This window comes from Chelonia mydas, chromosome 7 (assembly GCF_015237465.2).
Source record: "Chelonia mydas isolate rCheMyd1 chromosome 7, rCheMyd1.pri.v2, whole genome shotgun sequence".
In the NCBI taxonomy this organism is placed as follows: Eukaryota; Metazoa; Chordata; order Testudines; family Cheloniidae; genus Chelonia; species Chelonia mydas.
Window position 1 is genome coordinate 57,571,452 of NC_057853.1, and position 19,897 is coordinate 57,591,348.

The 19,897-nt window shown below is 47.7% G+C and overlaps 1 protein-coding gene across 2 annotated transcripts in view; it reads right to left on the reverse strand.

Annotated features, from left to right (window-relative positions):
• The window catches only part of ARHGAP22 (Rho GTPase activating protein 22), a 233,645-nt gene that overhangs the window by 199,128 nt on the left and 14,620 nt on the right, over nt 1–19,897 (reverse strand). For both annotated transcript variants that reach the window (XM_037904172.2, XM_043552188.1), the window contains exon 2: nt 7,746–7,945. In XM_037904172.2, coding sequence (XP_037760100.1) covers nt 7,746–7,945 — 200 coding nt within the window. The remainder of the gene's footprint in view (nt 1–7,745; nt 7,946–19,897) is intronic.

The window sequence follows — 19,897 nt, forward strand, 5'->3', positions numbered from 1 at the left end:
CAGTGGGAGTTTTGACAACATAGCTACGTTGCTAGGAGTTGTGTATTTTTCCCATCCCTGACCGACATAGCGATGCCAACAAAACTTTGTCATAACAGCCACCAGGACAATCAGCACTAAGAATTTGGTTAGACTGTGTTTCAGGAAAATGCTGGAGCCAAGTCCCATTTTGTGGATCTGGGAGAATTTATTCCCCAAAGAAAGAAGAACTGGCAAAATTGTTAAGGTTGGGACAAATCTCTAGTGAGTTACTTAGTCCATGAGCTCTCCAGGATGGCAGAGCAGATTTGGAACTAGGTAATCTCATTTTAAGAGATAAAATGGTACCAACTTCTTCCTATCCATTATGCAACCTTCCTCAGATATTCCTGCTGGATCAGACTGGAGGAATATCTTGAATCCTGAATCATTGAGATTTATTTGTAGCATTTTACTCTTCAGTCATAACCAATATTTTAATAATTATCCCTCATAAATGTACTGGTATAGCATGGAAGCTTGAGCTGTTGCATTTGCTGACCCATCAGACGGCAGCAGTTCAGGAACATGATGTCTGACTCGTTCAGTTATCTTCTGCCTTCTATTCATTGACTTTAGTTTTATGGCATCTGGATAATATGCAGATTTTTTGAAATATGCTGCATGACACATCACAGCAGCCAAGGAAGCATTTACCCCAAATGCCATTATCGAGATAGGTACACCTGTCCAATAATTTATCAGAGAATTTAAATATGAAACTATATCACAGTAGTAGGCTTCACAGCAGCCTGTAATATAGAACTACACAGCCTTCTCTCTCCATTCAGAGTCACACAAATGGAAGCAATCAATTAGCAGTAGTACATTAAACAAAAAGCAGTAAATTTAGTGGAGAGTTCAGCCTGACCATTGCTGGGACTGAAGGTCTGCAATCATTCACATCCAGAAGCTACGACACCTGCCCCATAACAACATGTCACAACAGTCTTCTGGAGGGATCCAGCTAGGGCTGAGAGGATAGCTTGGTTTCCATGTCAATTTTGCACACTTCGGGCACCAAAATCCCTGTTTTAGGTGCCTATGTCCCAGTTTGGGAACACTGCTATGCACAAAACCCTGTAGGAAGCTAAACTCACTGAGCAGCAAAGTTTTTGCAGTAAAAGTTTTCCAGGTGTCTGTATTTCTGCCTCTGGGCCTGCGCATTGCTGCCTCCCAATTCCGATCTCCTGCCTAACCCCCAGAGCAATTCACAAATCACAAGGATTTTCCTGTCACAACACCTAACTCCTTTTATGCATTCAGGCCTTAGTGTGTGCAGCGACTGTCGACTTTGATGTGGACACTTGTTCCCTGGAAATTGGGTTGAAAACCACTCAAATCTTTCAGTAATGGTCACTGAAGAACATTGATAGTGCAATGGCTCTCTACAGAGTTTCTCATCAAGGGTGGACTGGCACCAATGATCTAGAACAGTGGTCCCCAAACTTTTCATGGTCGTGCCCACCCTTTACCCTGTCAGCATCCCCCACCCCGGGGAACCAGTGCCGGGAGCGGGGCCATGGCTCCTGGGAGCAGGGGGCAAGGTTGGGGCCAGGAACGGAGCCGTAGCTGGGGCCAAGAGTGGATCTGAGGGCAGAGTGGGGAGCAAGGCCTGGGCCAGCCCCTACATGTTCCTCCACACACACCCCAGGGGGGCATGCCCCACAGTTTGGGGACCTCTGACCTAGAAGTGAGAGGAGTTGCATTTCCTGTGTCTCAGACTATGTCAGAATAAACTTCCTGTTAGGAAGCATCAGTGTGATGGGGTGCACTCCCCTCGTGTGACCACTTTCTGTTGGCCACGTATGAACCTAAACTCTTCGCTCTTCTTTGCTCTCCTTTTGGCTGTTGCTCTCATCAGACGGGTCTTCAGTGGCTCAGCCCTCCGACGAAATCACACACAGTCAACATGTGAACGAACAAACCCCCTCCAGAGTAACAATGTTCAGTGAATGGTTGGCCCTCTTCAGACCCATCCCTGGGCCTCTTTAAACTCCAAGCCCCTTTCTCGGGCTTTTAAGGCAGCGTCTTATCCCCTCCTTGGGGCTTAAGCCACTTCCCCAGTGGCTGGTGGGGGGACCTAGGCCAGCCTTCAACTCTGAGTCCCAATCCAGGGACCTTACAAACAGCAGTCCCCTGCTGTTTCCTTTAACTCCATTGCTGCTGTTATTCCCTGGGCTGCTTCACACAGAGCCCCTTCCTCTTCACTTGTACCGCAGGGTTCTCGGTCTGCTTCCTGCCTGAGCAGAGTCTCTCCCAGGCCTCCTCACCTGGAGAGTCTCACAGCCCTTCAGTCCTTCCTCACCCTTCTGGTCCCAGCCAGCAACTAACCTGCTCAGGCCCTGCAGTACCTTTAAAGGGAACCTGCTGTGCTCTGATTAGCTGCTTCCCTGCAGCCTTTCTAGGCAGGCCTGGAAGACCCACCTTCACTGCTCCTTTTCCAAGGGCAGGATGTGGTAGGACTGGAAAGCCTTCAGCAGGAGGCCTGAAAGGGCCTGGTACACCCTGTCACAATCAGTAAAAGGTGCTTGGCCAGCAACACGCAGCGACGCAGATACTGTAACAAGAGAGATTTGTAAAGAGAACTATTCCGAGTACATAGCATCCACCACACAAATATCCACCAAAGTTTTCCAGCAGGATACAATTTTGAAGTTGAGCATGTTCCCAATATGTCCTTTGAAAATCTGCACAGTGACTAATTATCTATTACTCTGTATCCCTGGCAAGTCTAGCCCCAGAGCTGTTCAGCAAATATCAAATTAGAACTTCCTGAGCACTAGTTTGCAGTACCAGAGTGCCTTGGAAAGCTGTCTCCGGCACACATCTGTTGTCCTTCAAAGGAACTCAATTAATCAGGAAAGTGAAGATCAGATGATTAAGTAGACCTTCTTCAGTTAGCTTATTAAGTCATTCTCTCACTCCCCCTTCCCCTTCCAAATAACCACCAGCTATTTCTCTTCTTCTGCTTAAGTTCCTTAACATTCTTCTCTCACCATCCTCTCCCTGACGTCCTTTCTTCCTTGCCTCTGGCCACCTTCCCTAACAAACGCACACTCCCATGAGCCACCTCTGCTGTCTCAGGACTCCCTTTCACTCCCCCAACATTCCTTTTAGGAGAACTCCTAATTAACTTGGATTGTTTGGCGAGGCTCCCTTCTCTGTTAATCACTAGCATTGCAAACTCGGAAGAGGAGCCGTGGGTGGGCGGGAGCCCCCCGGCGAAGGGGTTATGCCACTCTCCAGGTTTGCTGGATGCCTGCACGTAAAAGAGAAAGGCTGAGATTTGCCCAGCCTTGGCATGACAGTCCTTAGGTCCTGAACCAACATGGCAGCTGGAGAGTCCCCTCCCACAGGAGGCGTCTTCATCAACCTGCAGCAGGACAGCGATAATGCTGAGGAGGCCTTTCCCCCCCACCGAGGACGATGGGGATTTGGATAAGACCTTGTCAATCCAGAGGTTTGGTGACCTGATAAGCAAGTCAGCATCAAGGGATCTGGAAGAGCAGAGATGCAACTACAGTGAGAGAGATTTTGAATTCCATTGCCAAACCTGCCACCACATCCACCATCCCCTTTCCACCCACCTGCCTCCTGCCCTCAAGTTCCAGAAGAGACTCCCCCATGACAACTGGAGGAAGAGGAGAAAGAGAAAAAAGAAAAAGGAGCAACGGATGCCTGCAGAGCAGGAAAAACACATCATTTACTGACACACACCACTTGGCTAGCACCGATACTACAGGAAGAAATCAGTCTGAGATGCTGATGCTCCCAAATCTTACTTGGGTGCCAGAACTGTCTTTAGCAGGACTTGGAACTTTTCTAGCACCTTTCGCCCCATGATCTCAAAGTGCTTTCCAAACAAATGAAGCCTCCCAATCCCCTAGGACAGTGGTTTGCAAACTGCAAGGTTTGGGCCAGCAGGGCATGGGCCTGCAGTAGGGCATGGGCCAGCATGGCAGGGCCCGGGCCAGCCCAGCAGGGCCCGGGCCAGCCCCCACAACAGGGCAGGAAGGGAGCGCCACCCAGTCCCGATCTGCTCCCAGTACTGCTCTGACGCTGGCCCCAGCCACAGCCCTGCTGCAGGCATCAGCCCCTGGTCTTGGCTCCTGGCCCCTGCTCTCGTCTCCCGCTCCTGGCCCCAGCCACGACATAACACGCCCGGGCGACATAAGTTACACCAACAGAAGCGCAATGTCAGCACAAGTCCTTCTGCCACTGACAGAGCTACTGCCACTCGTGAAGGTGGTTTTATTATGTCGACAGGAGAGAGCTCTCCTGTTGGCTTAGAGCAGCTACATGAGCAATCTTACAGCAGCACAGGTGCCTCATTCAGCTGTCCCGCTGTAAGCTCACTAGTGTAGACATGGCCTCAGTCATCCAGGATTGCAAAATACTGTAACATGTGTTATTGCAGTCTCCGTGGTGGACAATTATTAATTCCTTCGTCTGTAAAATAGGGATAACTGATGCACAGAAAGGGTAAGGTCTAGATTTGAAAGGTATTTTTGCAACTCCTAAGATGCCATACGATCCCAAGGGCTAGGTTTGTAGAAGTATTTAAACAAACTTAGTGGGGGGTTGCAATGCTGAGCAGAGCAATGCCTAAATATCTTTACAAATCCCTGGCCTAAATGACTTGGCTGTGATCATACAGTGACACAGCACCGGAGCCAGGAACCCAGGAGTCCTGAGTACAAGCACCCTTCTTTAATCACAACACACACTACCTTCCAGAAGAACTCAAGTGGCACCCAAAAATAGAAAATAGAAGTACTTTTTAAGACAATGTAGTGTAGACTCCCAGCACATCTTGTTCCCTTAAGGTATCTGGAATTTCATCCCAGACACATGGAGTCAAGCCAGAACAATTTTTGCAAGGTTACTACTGCACCTGGTGCGCTCTCTGGCTACGGACACCAGCGGAGCCATCCCTCAGCTAGTTAAGATCATATCACTGTTAGCAAGAACCTGAAACTCTGAGCTCCCAACAATGAAGTAAGTGATTCCAGCCTGTGTTTTTCAGGGAGCAGCATGATTGAGGTGGAAAGAATTGAAGCATAAATGCGTTGTTCGCAGCTCTTTACACAACGGCATATCCATGTGGGTTTAAGGCCCTTTGACAGCATGACCTTCACCCATCATGGCTTTTCATCAGCCAGTCTGCAGACAAAAGCTGATGGAGACTAGAGTGTTGAGTGGGAGAGTCTCGTGGGGTGAAAGTCTGTTTTGCGTCAGTGGGAGGGGTGGTGACCCCAAAGGGGCCTGCCCCTGTAGGAGAGAGATTTCCTGTTATAGATATTGTTCCTTGGAGCCTAACTTCCATGGCTCTAGAATTCCAGACACAGAATAAACAACAGGAACCAGTGAACTGCTAAAGAGCCTGTTCTCATGCAAAATATTACTGCTGGGACATAGTCCAGGTTTCGTGCCTCACCTTCAAAGTTCTCCATGGGTCTGGGGGCAAGGTTACCTAAGGAGGAGGTGGTTTCTCTCTGCATGATTGGAACCACCCAGGACAGCCGCCATCCTCTAAAACTGTCAGCCCCAAGAGCAAAGTTCCTGTGTGTTGGACACAGAGCTCTCACAGTGACCAGCTCCTGCAATTGAATTCACTCCCAGAAGAGAGGAGACAGGGTGCCAACAGGAAGGGTGGTGCAGTGGTGAGGGTGCTAATCTGGGATTTGGGAAACCTAGGTTCAATTCCCTGATCTGCTACAGACTCCCTATGTGACCTTAGTCAATTCACTTAATCTCTCTGGGCCTCAGTTCCCCAGCTGTATAATGAGGCTAATACCCCTGCGTCATAGAGTGAGAGGATAAAAATATTATTGTGTATGTAGTACCAGGCCCTGATAAGTACCTATGCTACCTAGAGAGATGAACATTAGCCATTTCAGAGCACAACACAAATCCCGCTTCTCTGACCTATGTTCCTGCAAGATATGGACAAATCCAGCCCAGCCTGACTTGTGGGAAGAGAGAGAATGTCTGTTTTCGTATTCACTTTTTAATCTTGGAAGATGCTCAGATACTATGAGGCTAGGCACCATATAAGAATCTAGAGAGACAGAGGGGTTAGCGCAGAAGGGCTAGGGATTGATAGCAATGAAAAATAAGGGCAGAAAAAATACAGACTATATGGACAATACTAGTGAAATTATCTCTAAATCAAGACTCATGAGACATCAGCAGCTGTTTAACAGACCCATCAGATCCAGATGTTTAACAGAGGAACCCCTTGACAATTACAACTTGTGCTGGGAGCCCTTTCATTAAAGAGAATTCAGATGACAGATATTTACTGTGGTTTCTGAACTGTGATCAATGCATATTTTTATTGAAACCAGATGGCTCAGATTAGTCCATAATAAATAATAACACACTATTCCATGTAATTGGACTTCCTTGTCAGGAAAGCTGCAGGGTAGAAAACTAAAGATTCACCTGGGAAACTTAAAAACCTTAGTGATACAGTAGGAGGGCTGCTCCATTGCCAGGCAATACTGAGAAGTCTGGGAACAGTTAGCGGGCAAGGTAAGAAAGCCAGGGGTGCTAGACTAGGTCTGTCTGACTTGCAGTAGACTTCTGACTCCCATGCCTCTTTGCAGTGCTGGTGAGCCATGCAGAGGCTGCCACTATGCTCTCTGGAGTCCCATCCCATGGCTTCATCCTGAAGGTGGTACTGCCTCTACATCTGAGGGGGGACTGAAGGTTTAGATCTGGATTTCTAACAGTCCCAAGTTTGGAGGAATAAAAGGAAATACTTTTGCATGTAACAGGGAATTAGCCTGTGAGACTTACTGCCACAGGAAGTTCTTAGGCCAAGAATTTAGCAAAACTCAAAAAGCAATTGGACATGTATATTGATACCCAGACTATCCGTTGTTATAATCATTACACATAAGAATTTTGGAAGAGATATTAAACCTCATGCTTCAGGGCTTAAGCCAACTGTTAGAGACCAGGGTGACACCCATTTGGGGGTGGGGGGCAGATTATCTCACAACTGCTACTGCAGGGTTTCTGGCACTTTCCTCTGAAGCAGCTGGTGCTGGGCACTGCCGGAGACAGGCTACTAGACTAGAAGGACCTCAGGTCGGATTGCCTCTGGCCATTCCTATGTTCCAGATCAGATCCATTGTGTCCGTCTCCTCCATTGGTTCCCACTCCAGCATCCATCCCATTTACAACCGCAGCCCCCTCTGTGGACGTGCTTTCTCCTACCTCCCACTGCCGGGGCTTAGTTCCTTTCCTCCTGGCCTCATCCCTTCGTGTGTGTGTGGGGGGGAGGGTCTCTCCAGCTGGAACTCCAATCTGTCTGTCCCTCAGAGCCACTTCTTACTAGTCTGGGCTCCCATTCCATCCCATGCGGGCAGTGACACTCTGGCAATGTGCCCTGTGCCAGTTGCCTTGGGTCTGGTCAGAGGCCCTAAGAGCATTAGGTACTCAGCAGATTGCTGCCTCCAGGGAGCGGAGCTAACATGGTGACCTGCTTTGTTAGTGAGGAATTGCCCAGCATTCCCTGGGCACTCTGTATCCACGATCACCACCCCGCGAAGCCCCAGTAGTGCCTCCTAGCTATGTTATCACTCTTGCTGTTGAGCCTTCCCAGCACTGGGAGTAACCAGAAAAGGCTCTGAGAGAGGTCTCAAAATGGAAGACTGGTCACACTCATACCTCTGGGACCAGGGCCAGTGCATAGTATCACAGTGTGGCCTTACCTGCGGTTTGGTTTCCTCCTCATCCTTATAGTAGAAGAGCTGGTCCCCACGCAGCACAAACCACCGTTGCTGCCAATTCTTCATGATGCTCCTCTGCTTCTTCAGCCAGCCAGACTTCAGCACTCGATCCTGTGGGCTAGGGGATGATGGCCTGGAGGGTAGCCCGGTCTGCTCGCCCATCACCAAGCTCTTCGACCGGGCTGAAACACAAGCACACGCTGCATGAAACCGAAGCACCAAACACGGAAGGAGACGCCATTTTGAGTATGAAGTGAACATTCTAAATTCAGCCTATTTGTCCAACTGCTCAGGTCTGGCTTCCTGGGCAGGGATGCCCCCTTGATTCCCTGCCCCCACTATATTCCCCTCCATGGCCCATCCTCCTAGCAGGGTTGCTTCTCCTGCACAGCTCTCTTTACCTTGAGGGAACACCTGCTTTTCAGGAGTCTACCCCTGAGCTGATACTATTCAGACACATCCTATTACCAGTTCTAATGGTATTGCACATGCTAGGGACCATCCAGGCACTAGCTATCACCTCCATGTCAGCGCCACTGCTCACTTTATCTCTTATGGAAGCAGGTCACTTCCCTTCTCAGTGAAAGAGGAGTGATGACCCTGGCTCCACTGCTGGGGGGTTGGGAGGCTCAGTCAGTGAAGGTGTATAAAACGCTTTGAAGGATTTGAAGCAGAGGGGTAACGGAAGTAGAACGGGGTGGAATTAAAAGATAAATCTAGGCTGGATCTCAGGAAAAGCTTCTGGACAGGGAGGCCTACAGAATGGAACAGTCCCCCACAGGAACTGGTGGGAGTCTCATAGCTCGGGCCATTTAAAACCAGACTGGAGTACCAGATACCATTATATACCGCACAGTGCAATCTGGTGCCCAGGGGTCTTCTCCATTTCTACTCCCTCTCGGTTTTATGAACAGAGCAATAGCAATTATTATTCACTACCCATGTCATTTTCCTTCCCTAGTACTAACCTGAGTCCATTCCTTCCCATGTACACACGGTGCTTTTCCAGCTATAGGAGCCAGTTGTGTTTCCCAGCAGCTCCCTTTTTCTGAATGGAGTATTGAGACTGTGCACAGTGTATGTGGCCTATTCCAGTCTGCCAGCGGCCAGGTGGGTGAGAATCTCTTTTATCAGACCAACTTCTGTTGGTGAGAGAGGCAAGCTTTTGAGCTAACATGAAGAGTGCTGTGTGGCTTGCATGGGCGGCGGGTACACCAAACATGACGCAGCATACCTCCCTGTGAAGCGCTGCCACTGAAAGGGCGCTGGGGCCATGGCCCTGCCCTCGCTCGCCCTCTTCCCATCCCCACTCCTCCCCTACCTCCATGGCCTTCCCCACCTGCCGCTTGCATCCCTCCATCCCGGTGGGCTGGGTAAGGACCTCTGGGGAGGGGGCGACCAGTAGAGTCCTGTGCAGATATAAAAGGTATATCCGCAGATGTGGATATCTGCAATGCTGCCAGGCTCTTACCAGGAACCGCAGCTGTGAAAGCAGCAACATATTTGGTTGCTGCTCCTCCAGGTGGCTGTACTGCCACTAGACCTGCCCACTGGGCAGGCACCAGGCTCACCGGCAGCTGTCCTGGTCATGCTATTGTGTGTGAGCAGCTCGCACAGTCCCGGCCAGGAGATGCAGACCGCTGTGTGGCAGGGACTCATATCTGGGAGCGTGCGAGCTGCTTGTGCACACCAGCGTGAGCAGGGACAGTTTCCAGGGAGCCGAGTGCCTATCCCAGAGGGCAGGGCTGGTGGCAGTACAGCCACGCCGGAGGAGCTGCTGGCACGAGGTGCTGGCTCCTGGGAGCAGCAGCCCGACAAGCTACTGCTTTCGCCGCTGTGGTTCCCAGTAGAGCCCTGCAGCTCCGTGAATATAAATTTTGTATCTGCTCAGGACTCTAGTGAAGAGACACAAATGGTGAATGAGGGGGATGCCCTTGCAGGAGGGAGCAGAGCATGGGCAGGGCCTCAGAGGGGAGGAGGCCAAGTGGGGCAGGCTTCCAGGGAAAGAGGCTGAGCATGGGTGAGGCTTCCAGGGAAAGAGGCCTCAGGGTGGAGCAGGGGGCATGGCCACCCCACTTCTAGGGAGCATCCAGTGCTCGCACCCAGCCTCCCCAAAGGCAAGAGTCACGCATCGCCATAGTGACTCAAAAGCTTGTCTCTCTCACCAACAGACGGTGGTCCAATAAAAAGATATGACCTCCCCCATCTAGTCTCTCTGATATCCTGGGATTGACACAGCTACGACAACACTGCAAATACCAGAGGCCATGCAGTTTTATGTGTTTCCTGTTCAGTTACCATGTACCCAACCAGTCTTGTCCTCTAGAGGATGAGCTGTGCTGTCACACAAGTTTCCCGAGGTGGCCTGGGTGCACACAAGATGGTGGCCAGCCAGGCGGAAGAGGAAGCATTCTAACAGACAACTGTGCCTTTCCTCGCATTCCCAGGTGCACGGGCGCTCTGACAGGAAACCACTACAGGCTATTTCAGCAGAGACGTCTGTGTGTGATCCTACTGGCTACTGAAGGTAGCAGTTAATCAGCCACAGACTGTGTCCTTGGCCATGAGATCAGAGCAAAGATGCCATGAGGTAACTTCTGACCTCCTCCCTGCCTTATTTGGCTGATGTGCCGCACTGGATCTCAGAAGATCACGGTCACTCTGGAGTGAGGAGGCACTTAGCATTGAGACTGTAGCTCTCACAGAATCGATGCTGACTACTCTTGCCATGTTTCAATTGTTTGTAGTAAAGCATCTGCCTCTGCTGTAACCACATGTGGCTCTCTGGGCCACTTGCTGCTGCCTCTACCATGATGCCACATGGCGTGGGACTGGCTGGACGCCACCTCCAGAGAAAAGAGGAAGTGAAGGTGGCCAAAATTTTGTTGGTCGCTTTGTACATGGCCCTGCAAGCTGCACGGCACCTTCTTCTATGTGACTAGTAGGTGATTGGCCAGGAAGGGCTCTGAATCTCAGCACAGCAGGTCCTGGCCTTCTCTATTTTTTTCTTGCAATTCCTCAGTGTAATCCACGGTTAATGAACATGTTGTTCTCCATGGTAAAGCCTGTCACTGGCTCCACCCAGTAGCCGGGCCACTGCCTGTAGCTTATCACTGGAAGTATAGAGCAACAGCACTTTTAGCAGGCTTACCCAACAGCAGTTCTGCCCGGACTCTGCTCTGCAGGGTCACGAGCTGAGGGGTTTCCTCATTATCCTTTCCTGGAAAGCTCTGTGATTGACAGCATCCCCCACTCATGTAGCAATGGGGAGCTTTTCCACTGGCCCAGGAACCTGCTCGTCTCATGTACAGTGGCCCAGCAGGCTGCCATTCTGCAATCTGCTCAGTCCCCAGTTTTGCAAGGGGAAGACCCTGTGGTTTCATTATCCCTTGAAGTGTCTAGTACACAGCAAAAGCCTTCCAGGAAAACACCATGGGAGATTGTGTTTCCAGAGCGGTTTGGAAGGTGAGCTTCACTATCCTCACTGATTTTTATTCTTTTCACATATCCAGAAAGGATAAAAGCTCCTTTCAGACAGAATCCACTTCAAATAGCCACAAAATCCCAGCCTCAGATATAGTTGGGGGAGGATGGGCTGCCCATCTCACCAGATTTATATTCATTTCTGGGCTTCATAAAGGATGGGATGTGAATGTGTAACGTTTCGAAGAATCCTTAACCACCACTAGCTCCCCTGTCTACATTAACTACCCCATCCTCTTATCATGCCTGCTGGACATCAAAGTACCCTCTAGCTCCCTCTGGTGGATATTTACAAAAGAAATACTAACTTTTTTCCTTTTCCCCCCTCATTGTTTATGAAATGGAGGAACCAGATCACACATGTGTACGATCAGCAAGAGTTAGTTCTCACTGAATTAAGTCGACTTTGCAAAAGGTCTCTAAAGAATTCAGATGGTTGAAGAAACCCTTTGGCTTTACCAGGGACACACATTTCATCAAGGACTAAGCTGACATTTGTAGTTTAAAACTCCAGGGGAACTGCTTGATCTTCCCCTTCTCTTTGTTAAACTAAATAGATTGCTTAATAGTGATTGAGCTCCTTGAGTCTAAGTTTTCTAATCTTTTAATCATTCTCGAGGCTCTTCTCTGACCCCTCTCCAATTTATGGACACCAGAACTGCACACCGCATTCCTGCAGCAATCATACCATTGCCAAATTCAGAGGTAAAATAACCTCTCTCCTCCTCCTTGAGATTCCACTGTTTATGTCCCAGGAGCACATTAGCTCTTTTGGCCACATCACACTGGGAGCTCATATTCAGCTGATCATCCACCATGACTCAAATTTTTTTCCAGAGTCTCTGCTTCCCAGGATAGAATCCTGTATTGTGTAAATATGGCCAACATTCTTTGTGCTTAGATGTATACACTTACCCATATTAAAATGCATATTATTTGCTTGAGCCCATCTCTCTTTATCAGTGATCTGTCCTCTTTACCACTCCCCCAATTTGTGGGTCATCTGCAAACTTTATCAGTCATGATTTTATCTTTTCTTCCAATTCATTAATAAAAATGTTAAATAGTGTAACACCAAGAACCGATCCCTGCGGGACCCCACTAGAAACACACCCATTCCATGTGGATTCCCCATTTACAATCACATGTTGAGACCTACCAGTTAGCGTTTAATCCATTTAATGTGTGCCATGTTACATTTATATTGTTCTAGTTTTTTTTAAATCAAAATATCTTGCTGTACCAAGTCAAAAGCCTTACGTGAGTCTATTACACCAACATTGTTCTCTTTATCAACCAACCCTGTAATCTCATCCATAGACCCATGTTGATTGGCATTAATTATATTATCCTCCTTTAATTCTTTATTAATTGAGTCCCATATCAGCCACTTCATTATCTTGCCCAGGATTGATGTCAGATTAATAGGGCTATAATTACCCAGGGCATCCCTTTAACCAGTTTTAAATATTGGGAAAAAGTTGGTATTGTGCCAGTCTTCTGGAACTTCCCCTTCCCTTTTGACAACTTGATCCTTCCTAAATAGGTTTGTAATCATTGACTTTAACTTTCCAGTCATGGGAATCATCCTACCAGGTTTCAGTCTTACCAAATGGATCAAATTTAAGCTCATAAATGAGCCATTCAAATTTCTCATGTTTGTTATGCAGGCTCCTAGCATTGGCATAGAGGCAATTCAAGAATTTCTTCTCATGTCCTTTGGCTACTTGATTAATTTTGTTCTCAGCATCTCAATTTTGTGCTGAGTGGTCAGATCTTCCCTTTTTTACCCTCTCCTTTTGTTATTAGTTCAATAGTTGAGTTGCTGCAGGGAAGCGTTAAGGGTGTTTGGGCACTTGGGAGGACTGTTCTGTTAACCAGCACATGCATGTGACTTGGATGTAGGTGTCAACTGTTCACATTACCTTTGTTTTCAATTTCCTTAGGGTACGTCTTCGGCAGGTAGTGATCGATCTGTCGGGGATCAATTTATCGTGTCTCATCTAGACACGATAAATTGATCCCTGAATTGATGCCTGTACTCCACCTTGGCAGGAGGAGTAAGTGGAGTTGATGGGGGAGCCGCCGCCGTGAGGATGGCCAGGTAAGTCGAACGAAGATTCTTCGACCTCAGCTATGCGAATAGCGTAGCTGAAGTTGAGTATCTTCATTCGAACCCCTGCAATAGTGTAGCCCAGGTCTCAGACCCTATCTACACTACAGGGACTACACGGGCATAGCTATGGTGCTGTACCTATGCTTGCATAATCCCGCAATGTAAGTGCACCTCCAGGGACAGAAGAGGGTTTGCTACCAGTGTAGAAGCACCATCTTCCTGAACAATAGTAGCTAGATTGACAGAAGCATTTTTCCATTGACCTAGCTGTGTCTACACCAGAGGAATTTTAAATGCAGCCCTCAAGCATCTGATGTTTGAGGGCGGACTAGCAAGGTGTGTAATGGTTCATGTGGTTAGCAGCCTCATCTGTAAGTTGGCAAAGCTGTTTGGATGAGAATTTTAAAATGAGCTAACAATGTATTAGGGCTACACAGCTAAGGTAGTGGGAATAACATCTCATGCTTTACAGAATAAAGTGATCGCCATATAGGTCAGCAAGGAAAAACTTTCCTGCATGGACATCACCGCACAATTGATTCAGGGGAGTTGTCACCTTTCTTTGGAGCAGCAGTATTTAAGATCCCTGACTCCACGATCAATCCAATATATCCTCAATCAATTCAATAGTGTTCTTAATGGTGTTGTGTTTGCCTTTCTAGAGGAGTGACCACCAGAGCATAAGGGAGAAGGTAACTGAAGTAGTGAGACTGTGTGGTTCTTTATAGCTTCCTCAAGCTGACTCAGCAAATACTTTAACATGCTCTGGAGTTCTAAATACAATAAATTCCTTAAGTAGCCCCAATTAATTAGGTTTTGCTCTTCACATTTTCATTAACAATGTAATTAAAGTAGCCATATGCAAAAAATCTGCACAGTAACCGAGAGAGAGGATTTAAGCTTCTCTAGGAAACAGATCAGAATCCAATTGCAAGATGCAGAGGTTGCTGAAACACAAACCCAATGCTGTCTGCAGTGAGCTGGAGCCACAGCTACTTTGTGGTCTGCAGAGCCTGCAATGGGCCATTGACCCAAGCAGACGTGCCCCATAGCCATACCAGAGCTGACCCAGCTATCCAGCATGTTAGCTCCGTGACAGCACTGAAGGAGGGACCTTAAAGGTACAAGGCTTGACAAGGCTCCCGGGACTAGAAGTGGCACTGGCATATGGAGGCTTTTGCATCTAGGCCCTCAGAGAGGAGCCAGCGAGGCTGAGAGTGAGGTGTGACTGAAGGCTGCCACTCAGTCAGCTGTGTGATGGCCTGTGGTACATGACGTGTGTTGTTGGGCCTAGGGGAGATGGAAAGTCCCTAAAAGTGGGGGGTCACCTCCCCAAGACCTTGGGCCCTGCTCACTCCTCTCTGCCCCTCCCCCACATTGCTTGCCCTTAAAGCCAGTAAAAAATGATGGGGTCATAGTCCCTGAACCCCCACCCCTGTTCCAGCACACCTGTTTCGGCCTCACACCTATTGTTAGTGGCCAAGTGCACACACACCCCACAACTGGCATGATGCAGCCCCTTCAGTAGAAGGCCCCACTCCCCAGCTCCCTGGCTTTGTTCATCACAGAGCACCCACCTGCTCCCATATAGGTTCTATGCAATCAATGGGAACCTATTTAAATTGAGGACATTGGAATCAATCAAATCAATGCCATGCAATATCAATTGAAAGTGTCATCTTCTACAATTTCATAGACAGTTAGCTTGAATCAATAAACTCATTAAAATTGATTTTCATTAAGATCTCCTGGCCTTCAGCACTCTGGTCTAGTATTACTGGAGTATTTGGTTTAGTGCATTATTTGTAAGGTGGTCTTTGTTTAAGCTGAGAGCCATAAGGGGAGATGATTCAATGAACAAGTGATATTTTCAACTGTTTGGTTGTAGCCTACCTTTGAAAGACTTAAAGAAAAGATTTCACACAATATATAAGACATGAACATTATAGAAAACTCTTAAACCTTTACATAAACTATTGCGTTTCCTTCAGATTAGATTTCAGGAGGCTGGAAACTCCAATCTACACATCTGTATTTGTGTTTGGATTTGATCGCTGAGATGTTGCGAACATCTGTTTTCATCTCCACTCAGTGTGGAAGCCCAGATGCACTTCCCCAAAGCAAATTTAAGAGAATTTATCATCTTGGAAGACCACAAACACAAAGAAATTACTAAGAGGGGACTGGATGCCTGAAGTGAATGGAAGTGAGGTACATCAGGGTCATCTGTTTAAATATGGACCCAGTCTGTAGTGAGCAAAGATCACTGTGGTGTACAAAGTTATTCAATTAGTCAGACTAGTTACATAACTGACTGTAGTTTATAGAGACAGGTAGCGATTTTTCATTCAGCACAGATTGTTACAGATCCAGGAATACACAGACTTTGCTCTCTCCTAGAGATTTTACCCTTTCCACCTTGTTTTGTGTCTTCTTCACCCAAAACAAAAGGATCTAAAGGACCTGTTTGCTCTTTGCCCAGAAGGATAGAACACAAGAGGCAAGCTGTGAGAATGTGAAAAAAAAACACTTACGAAAACAGAGAATGCTTCCAGTTTAATATGAGAGAGAAAGAGAAAGGATCTGAAATATACACACAGATGCTTGGATAGTGATATTATACAAATGCTACTGAAGGCAGGGAAAGAGGGCGGAAAACAGATGTGCAAATGCTGGTTTGACAGTATGTCATTTATACCTGTGCAAAGAGAGAGTGCACAAGGTACAAGCTGGGGGGCAGGGGAGAATCAGGCACATTGGTCCCCAGGGAGGCAAAACTCCACCTTTAGCACTAGTAAGAATGCAGAGATGGGGCTTCAACCTTAGCTGCAAGGTACAAGCCTTCAAATGCATTACCCTAATCACCACTGAGAATCCAGACCCTACAAGAAGTAAAATCATCCAGCAGATGCTCTTTCCTGGAGGACCTTCCCCCTACAGCCAATGGGGTAGAGATGTGCTCTGCTCTCTCTAGCAGCATGGAAAAGTCAGGACAGAATGACTATTTATCCAGAGGCTCCTGAAATCAAGTTCAGGAATTCACGGCACCTGGAGCGCCAGAGCAAGGGAAGAATTTGCTGAGTCACCACTGAAGCAGCATGTTAGTTTCTCTGTTACCATCTCACATGGGATCTGGGGACCCCACTGCTGACTTCCCCAGTAAATGAAATAAATTTACAGAGCCTGATTCATCTCTCAGTTACAGGGGGATCAAGCTGTGCAGGCTCCAGTCATGTCTTACCCCTGGGTGCTGATCACCCCAAGTTAACTCTGCAGAATAAAAGGCTAGGGGATTTTCAAAGGCACCTAAGCAAGTCATGCATCCAGTTCCCCTTGAATTGCAATGAGATCTTGGCACCTAACTCACTTAGGTTCCTTTGAAATCCCCCAGCCTTTTATTCTGTAGTTAGCTTGGGGTGATCAGCACCCAGGGGTAAGCAGCCACTGTGCAAAGCCCGAGTGACTGCATCCTCACTGCTGCTGAGCTGCCGTGTGTGTGGCACTAAGACATCTGGGGGCACATCCCAAGGATCTTAGCACTGCCGTGAGCTGAGCCACTCTGATTCCTTCCCATTGATGTGTGGGAGAACTTCTCTGTCCCTGTGGGCACCAGGGAGAATTGTGGGAAGGCACTGGAGGACTACCAACACTTATATACCCTGCGTCCTCACTGCAAAGTCGGCGGGTTACCAGCCAGAGCGAAAGCAGCACTTGCACTTTAGCCTATAGCCCCTTCACACTTAGGTGAGAGGGTTGTGTGTGTGGACAGGAAGGAGAGTTAGGAGTTCACTCTGCTGTGAAGACAAACCCTTAGGTAGGGAAGGGCTATTACTATATACAGATGAGGAGCTGAGGCACTGAGAGGCTAAGTGACTCTTCAAGATCACACAGGAAGTCTGGGACAGTGCAAGGAACTGAACCCAGGTTTCCCTGAGTCCCAGGCTAGTGCTCTAACCACTGGACCATCCTTCCTCTCAACTGATGTTGCCACTAGAAACGTACAGGTTGTGTGTTTCAGCTCAGCCAGACAATAGCTCCAAGAAGTGTGAACTGCCCCATTTATGATAAGGGGTTTAACTCAAACCTAATTATGACAATTTAAGGCAATAGTAGCCATTTTGACACTGATCATTTAGCAGAAACAGCCAGCTTCTTTGGGACAGAGCAGAATCGGAGAAGAATCCCATCCCTTGTCCACTGTTCCCTCGCACTCCCTGCTGTCTCTGTTTAATCTGCTGGCTCTTGTCCTACTCCTAGATAACAAGCTCTTTGGGGCAGGGAGCATCTTTTTGGTTTGGGGTTGTACAGCACCTAACACCATGTGTGCTGCTCCATGACTGGGGATCTCAGGAGCTACCACAGTACCCCATAATAATAATCCAGCCCTCGGGATCTGTCTGTCCTCTATTCTGTGCCCCTCCTCTTACCAGGAACTGACTTCCTCTCCCTCCAACAAGGAAACTGCTAATAGAGTTTTGCAAAAGCTGCTGTTGGCCCTATTTTGAACAAACAGCATTCACTCTAGCCATCTCTAACCCACGCAGATACCATTGGCTGAGTGCGATGAGGTAATACCCTATTCCCTCCATGTCAGGGGGCAGTGCTGCAAGCTCCTGCCAGGTATCGAACACTAGTCACTCAATGATAAATAAAGCAAGTGAATATTATGTGTTAAGCAAGCACAGGAAGGGGGATACTAGCTACTGGGTTATGTCATGATGGATTATTTATGATAATCCATTCCAATAGACAGCAGGTTCTGCTGCGTTTCACCTTCAGATGACAGGTTCGATACATTATTCCTGTTTTTTTAGCAAGAAAAAAAATCAATAACAGAATATTTTTGCATCTTCTCTTTTTTTTTTTTTTTTTTTGGCGCTGAGCAGGAGTGAATTCAACATGCCATGGGTCAGGACCCAGCTTCCATCAGCTTTGTCCTTGGTTATTGCAAGATCATGAATACCGAGGCCTCTGCTGTACTGTCGAGGAAGTTAGTGTTCAGAGCCCAGCTGTCAGGTTAGGTTGGGGTGGGGTGGGGGTAAGGGGGGAAGAGGAGGAGAGGGGAGTTGATCCTTTCCTGCCAGCACCATCTTCAGAGAAGGATTTCCTACTGGGCCCACTGCAGAATGTTCAGTAGCTAGCCGGCTCCACATTCAGCCTTTTAGCACCATAAAAGAAACTATGAAATTAAAGTGTCACCGCAAGATGCTGTATTGCGGCTTGAGTACACACACCTAAGCTAGGTATCTCTGGTGTCAGAGCAGTGAAGCTGTGGCAGGGCATGGACTAGTCCCACAAATAGTTATCCAGGGTTCTGGGCAGTCTTGGACAGCCCATGCTGCCACAGCTTCACTGCTCTAGACTGGAGCTAGTTAGATTAAAGCTGGCAGGGGTATGTCTGCACGAGCTGACATCACACCCCAGGACTGCAATGTAGACATACCCGGAGAGTGAAAAGGAGTGTTGTCTAATGGTTACAACAGGAGACAGCCACAAGGTTCCCTTTACAGTTCAGCCTTTCGCTTATTGTGTGATCTTGGCAGGAACTCACTTAACCTTCTGTGCCTGAGTTTCTCCATTTTTAATAGCAGGATAGTTATAATTACCTGCCTGGGAAGAGTTTTGCAAGGCTTATGTCACTTGTATTATGTCAAACGTATTCTAGTGTTTGTGCAATGCTTGGAGGTTCCTGGGTGAAGAAGGCTCTAGAAATACCAAGTGCAAATATTTTAAAATAGTGTTGCCCCTTTTTTATGAGTGGCTAGTCAAAGTTGGGAGCCCTGGGGACATTCCAGGAGGAAGGAGAAATATATGGAGTTTGGTATTTTCTTTGATGCAGTCTTGTTAATTTACAAGGAATGTACGAAGTCCTGTGTCTCCAAATGCAGAAGGAACCAAGAATGGAATGAGCAGTTTCTTCCAGCTTCCAAGCCTCTTTCACTAACACTAGACCCAAAAGCTGTCTCTCCCCACTGTGCTTACAGGTCCCTGCTTGCATTTGTTGCTTCTCCCTCTGGTCTTGTCTGTGTGATCTCTCTTCCCCTCCTACCTATCCCAAACAATACTCCACCCAAAGCCCTCGGCAGGTTGACATATCTTTTGTCTTAGGTGCGGGCTTATGCTTACAGTTATGTTAACTGAAGGGTGAGTTCATACCTATCCATCTCAATAGGGTTTTAACTCAACCCATAACAAGGTTACACTCAGCTCATACAATATCAACCACTTTCCCTTAGCCAGACAGTAATGGCTTGCAGACAATAATGTGTTTGCACAACAGTTGACGAAGAAAAATAGCTCAAAGAAATACTGTCTTTGCTGTTAAACCCTCAGTTTTGGGGGGCAGGGACTGTCTTTCTGTTCTGTTTTTGTACAATGCCTAGCAAAATGGGGTCTTCATTCATGATGGGAGCTTTGAGGTGATACGACAATACAAATAATAGAGTGGGCTGTGGTGGAAGGCAAGATGGCTACATCTGGTTCACCACAGCTCCCAGTGACATGGGGCACTGACATCAGTACCTAGCACTCCTCT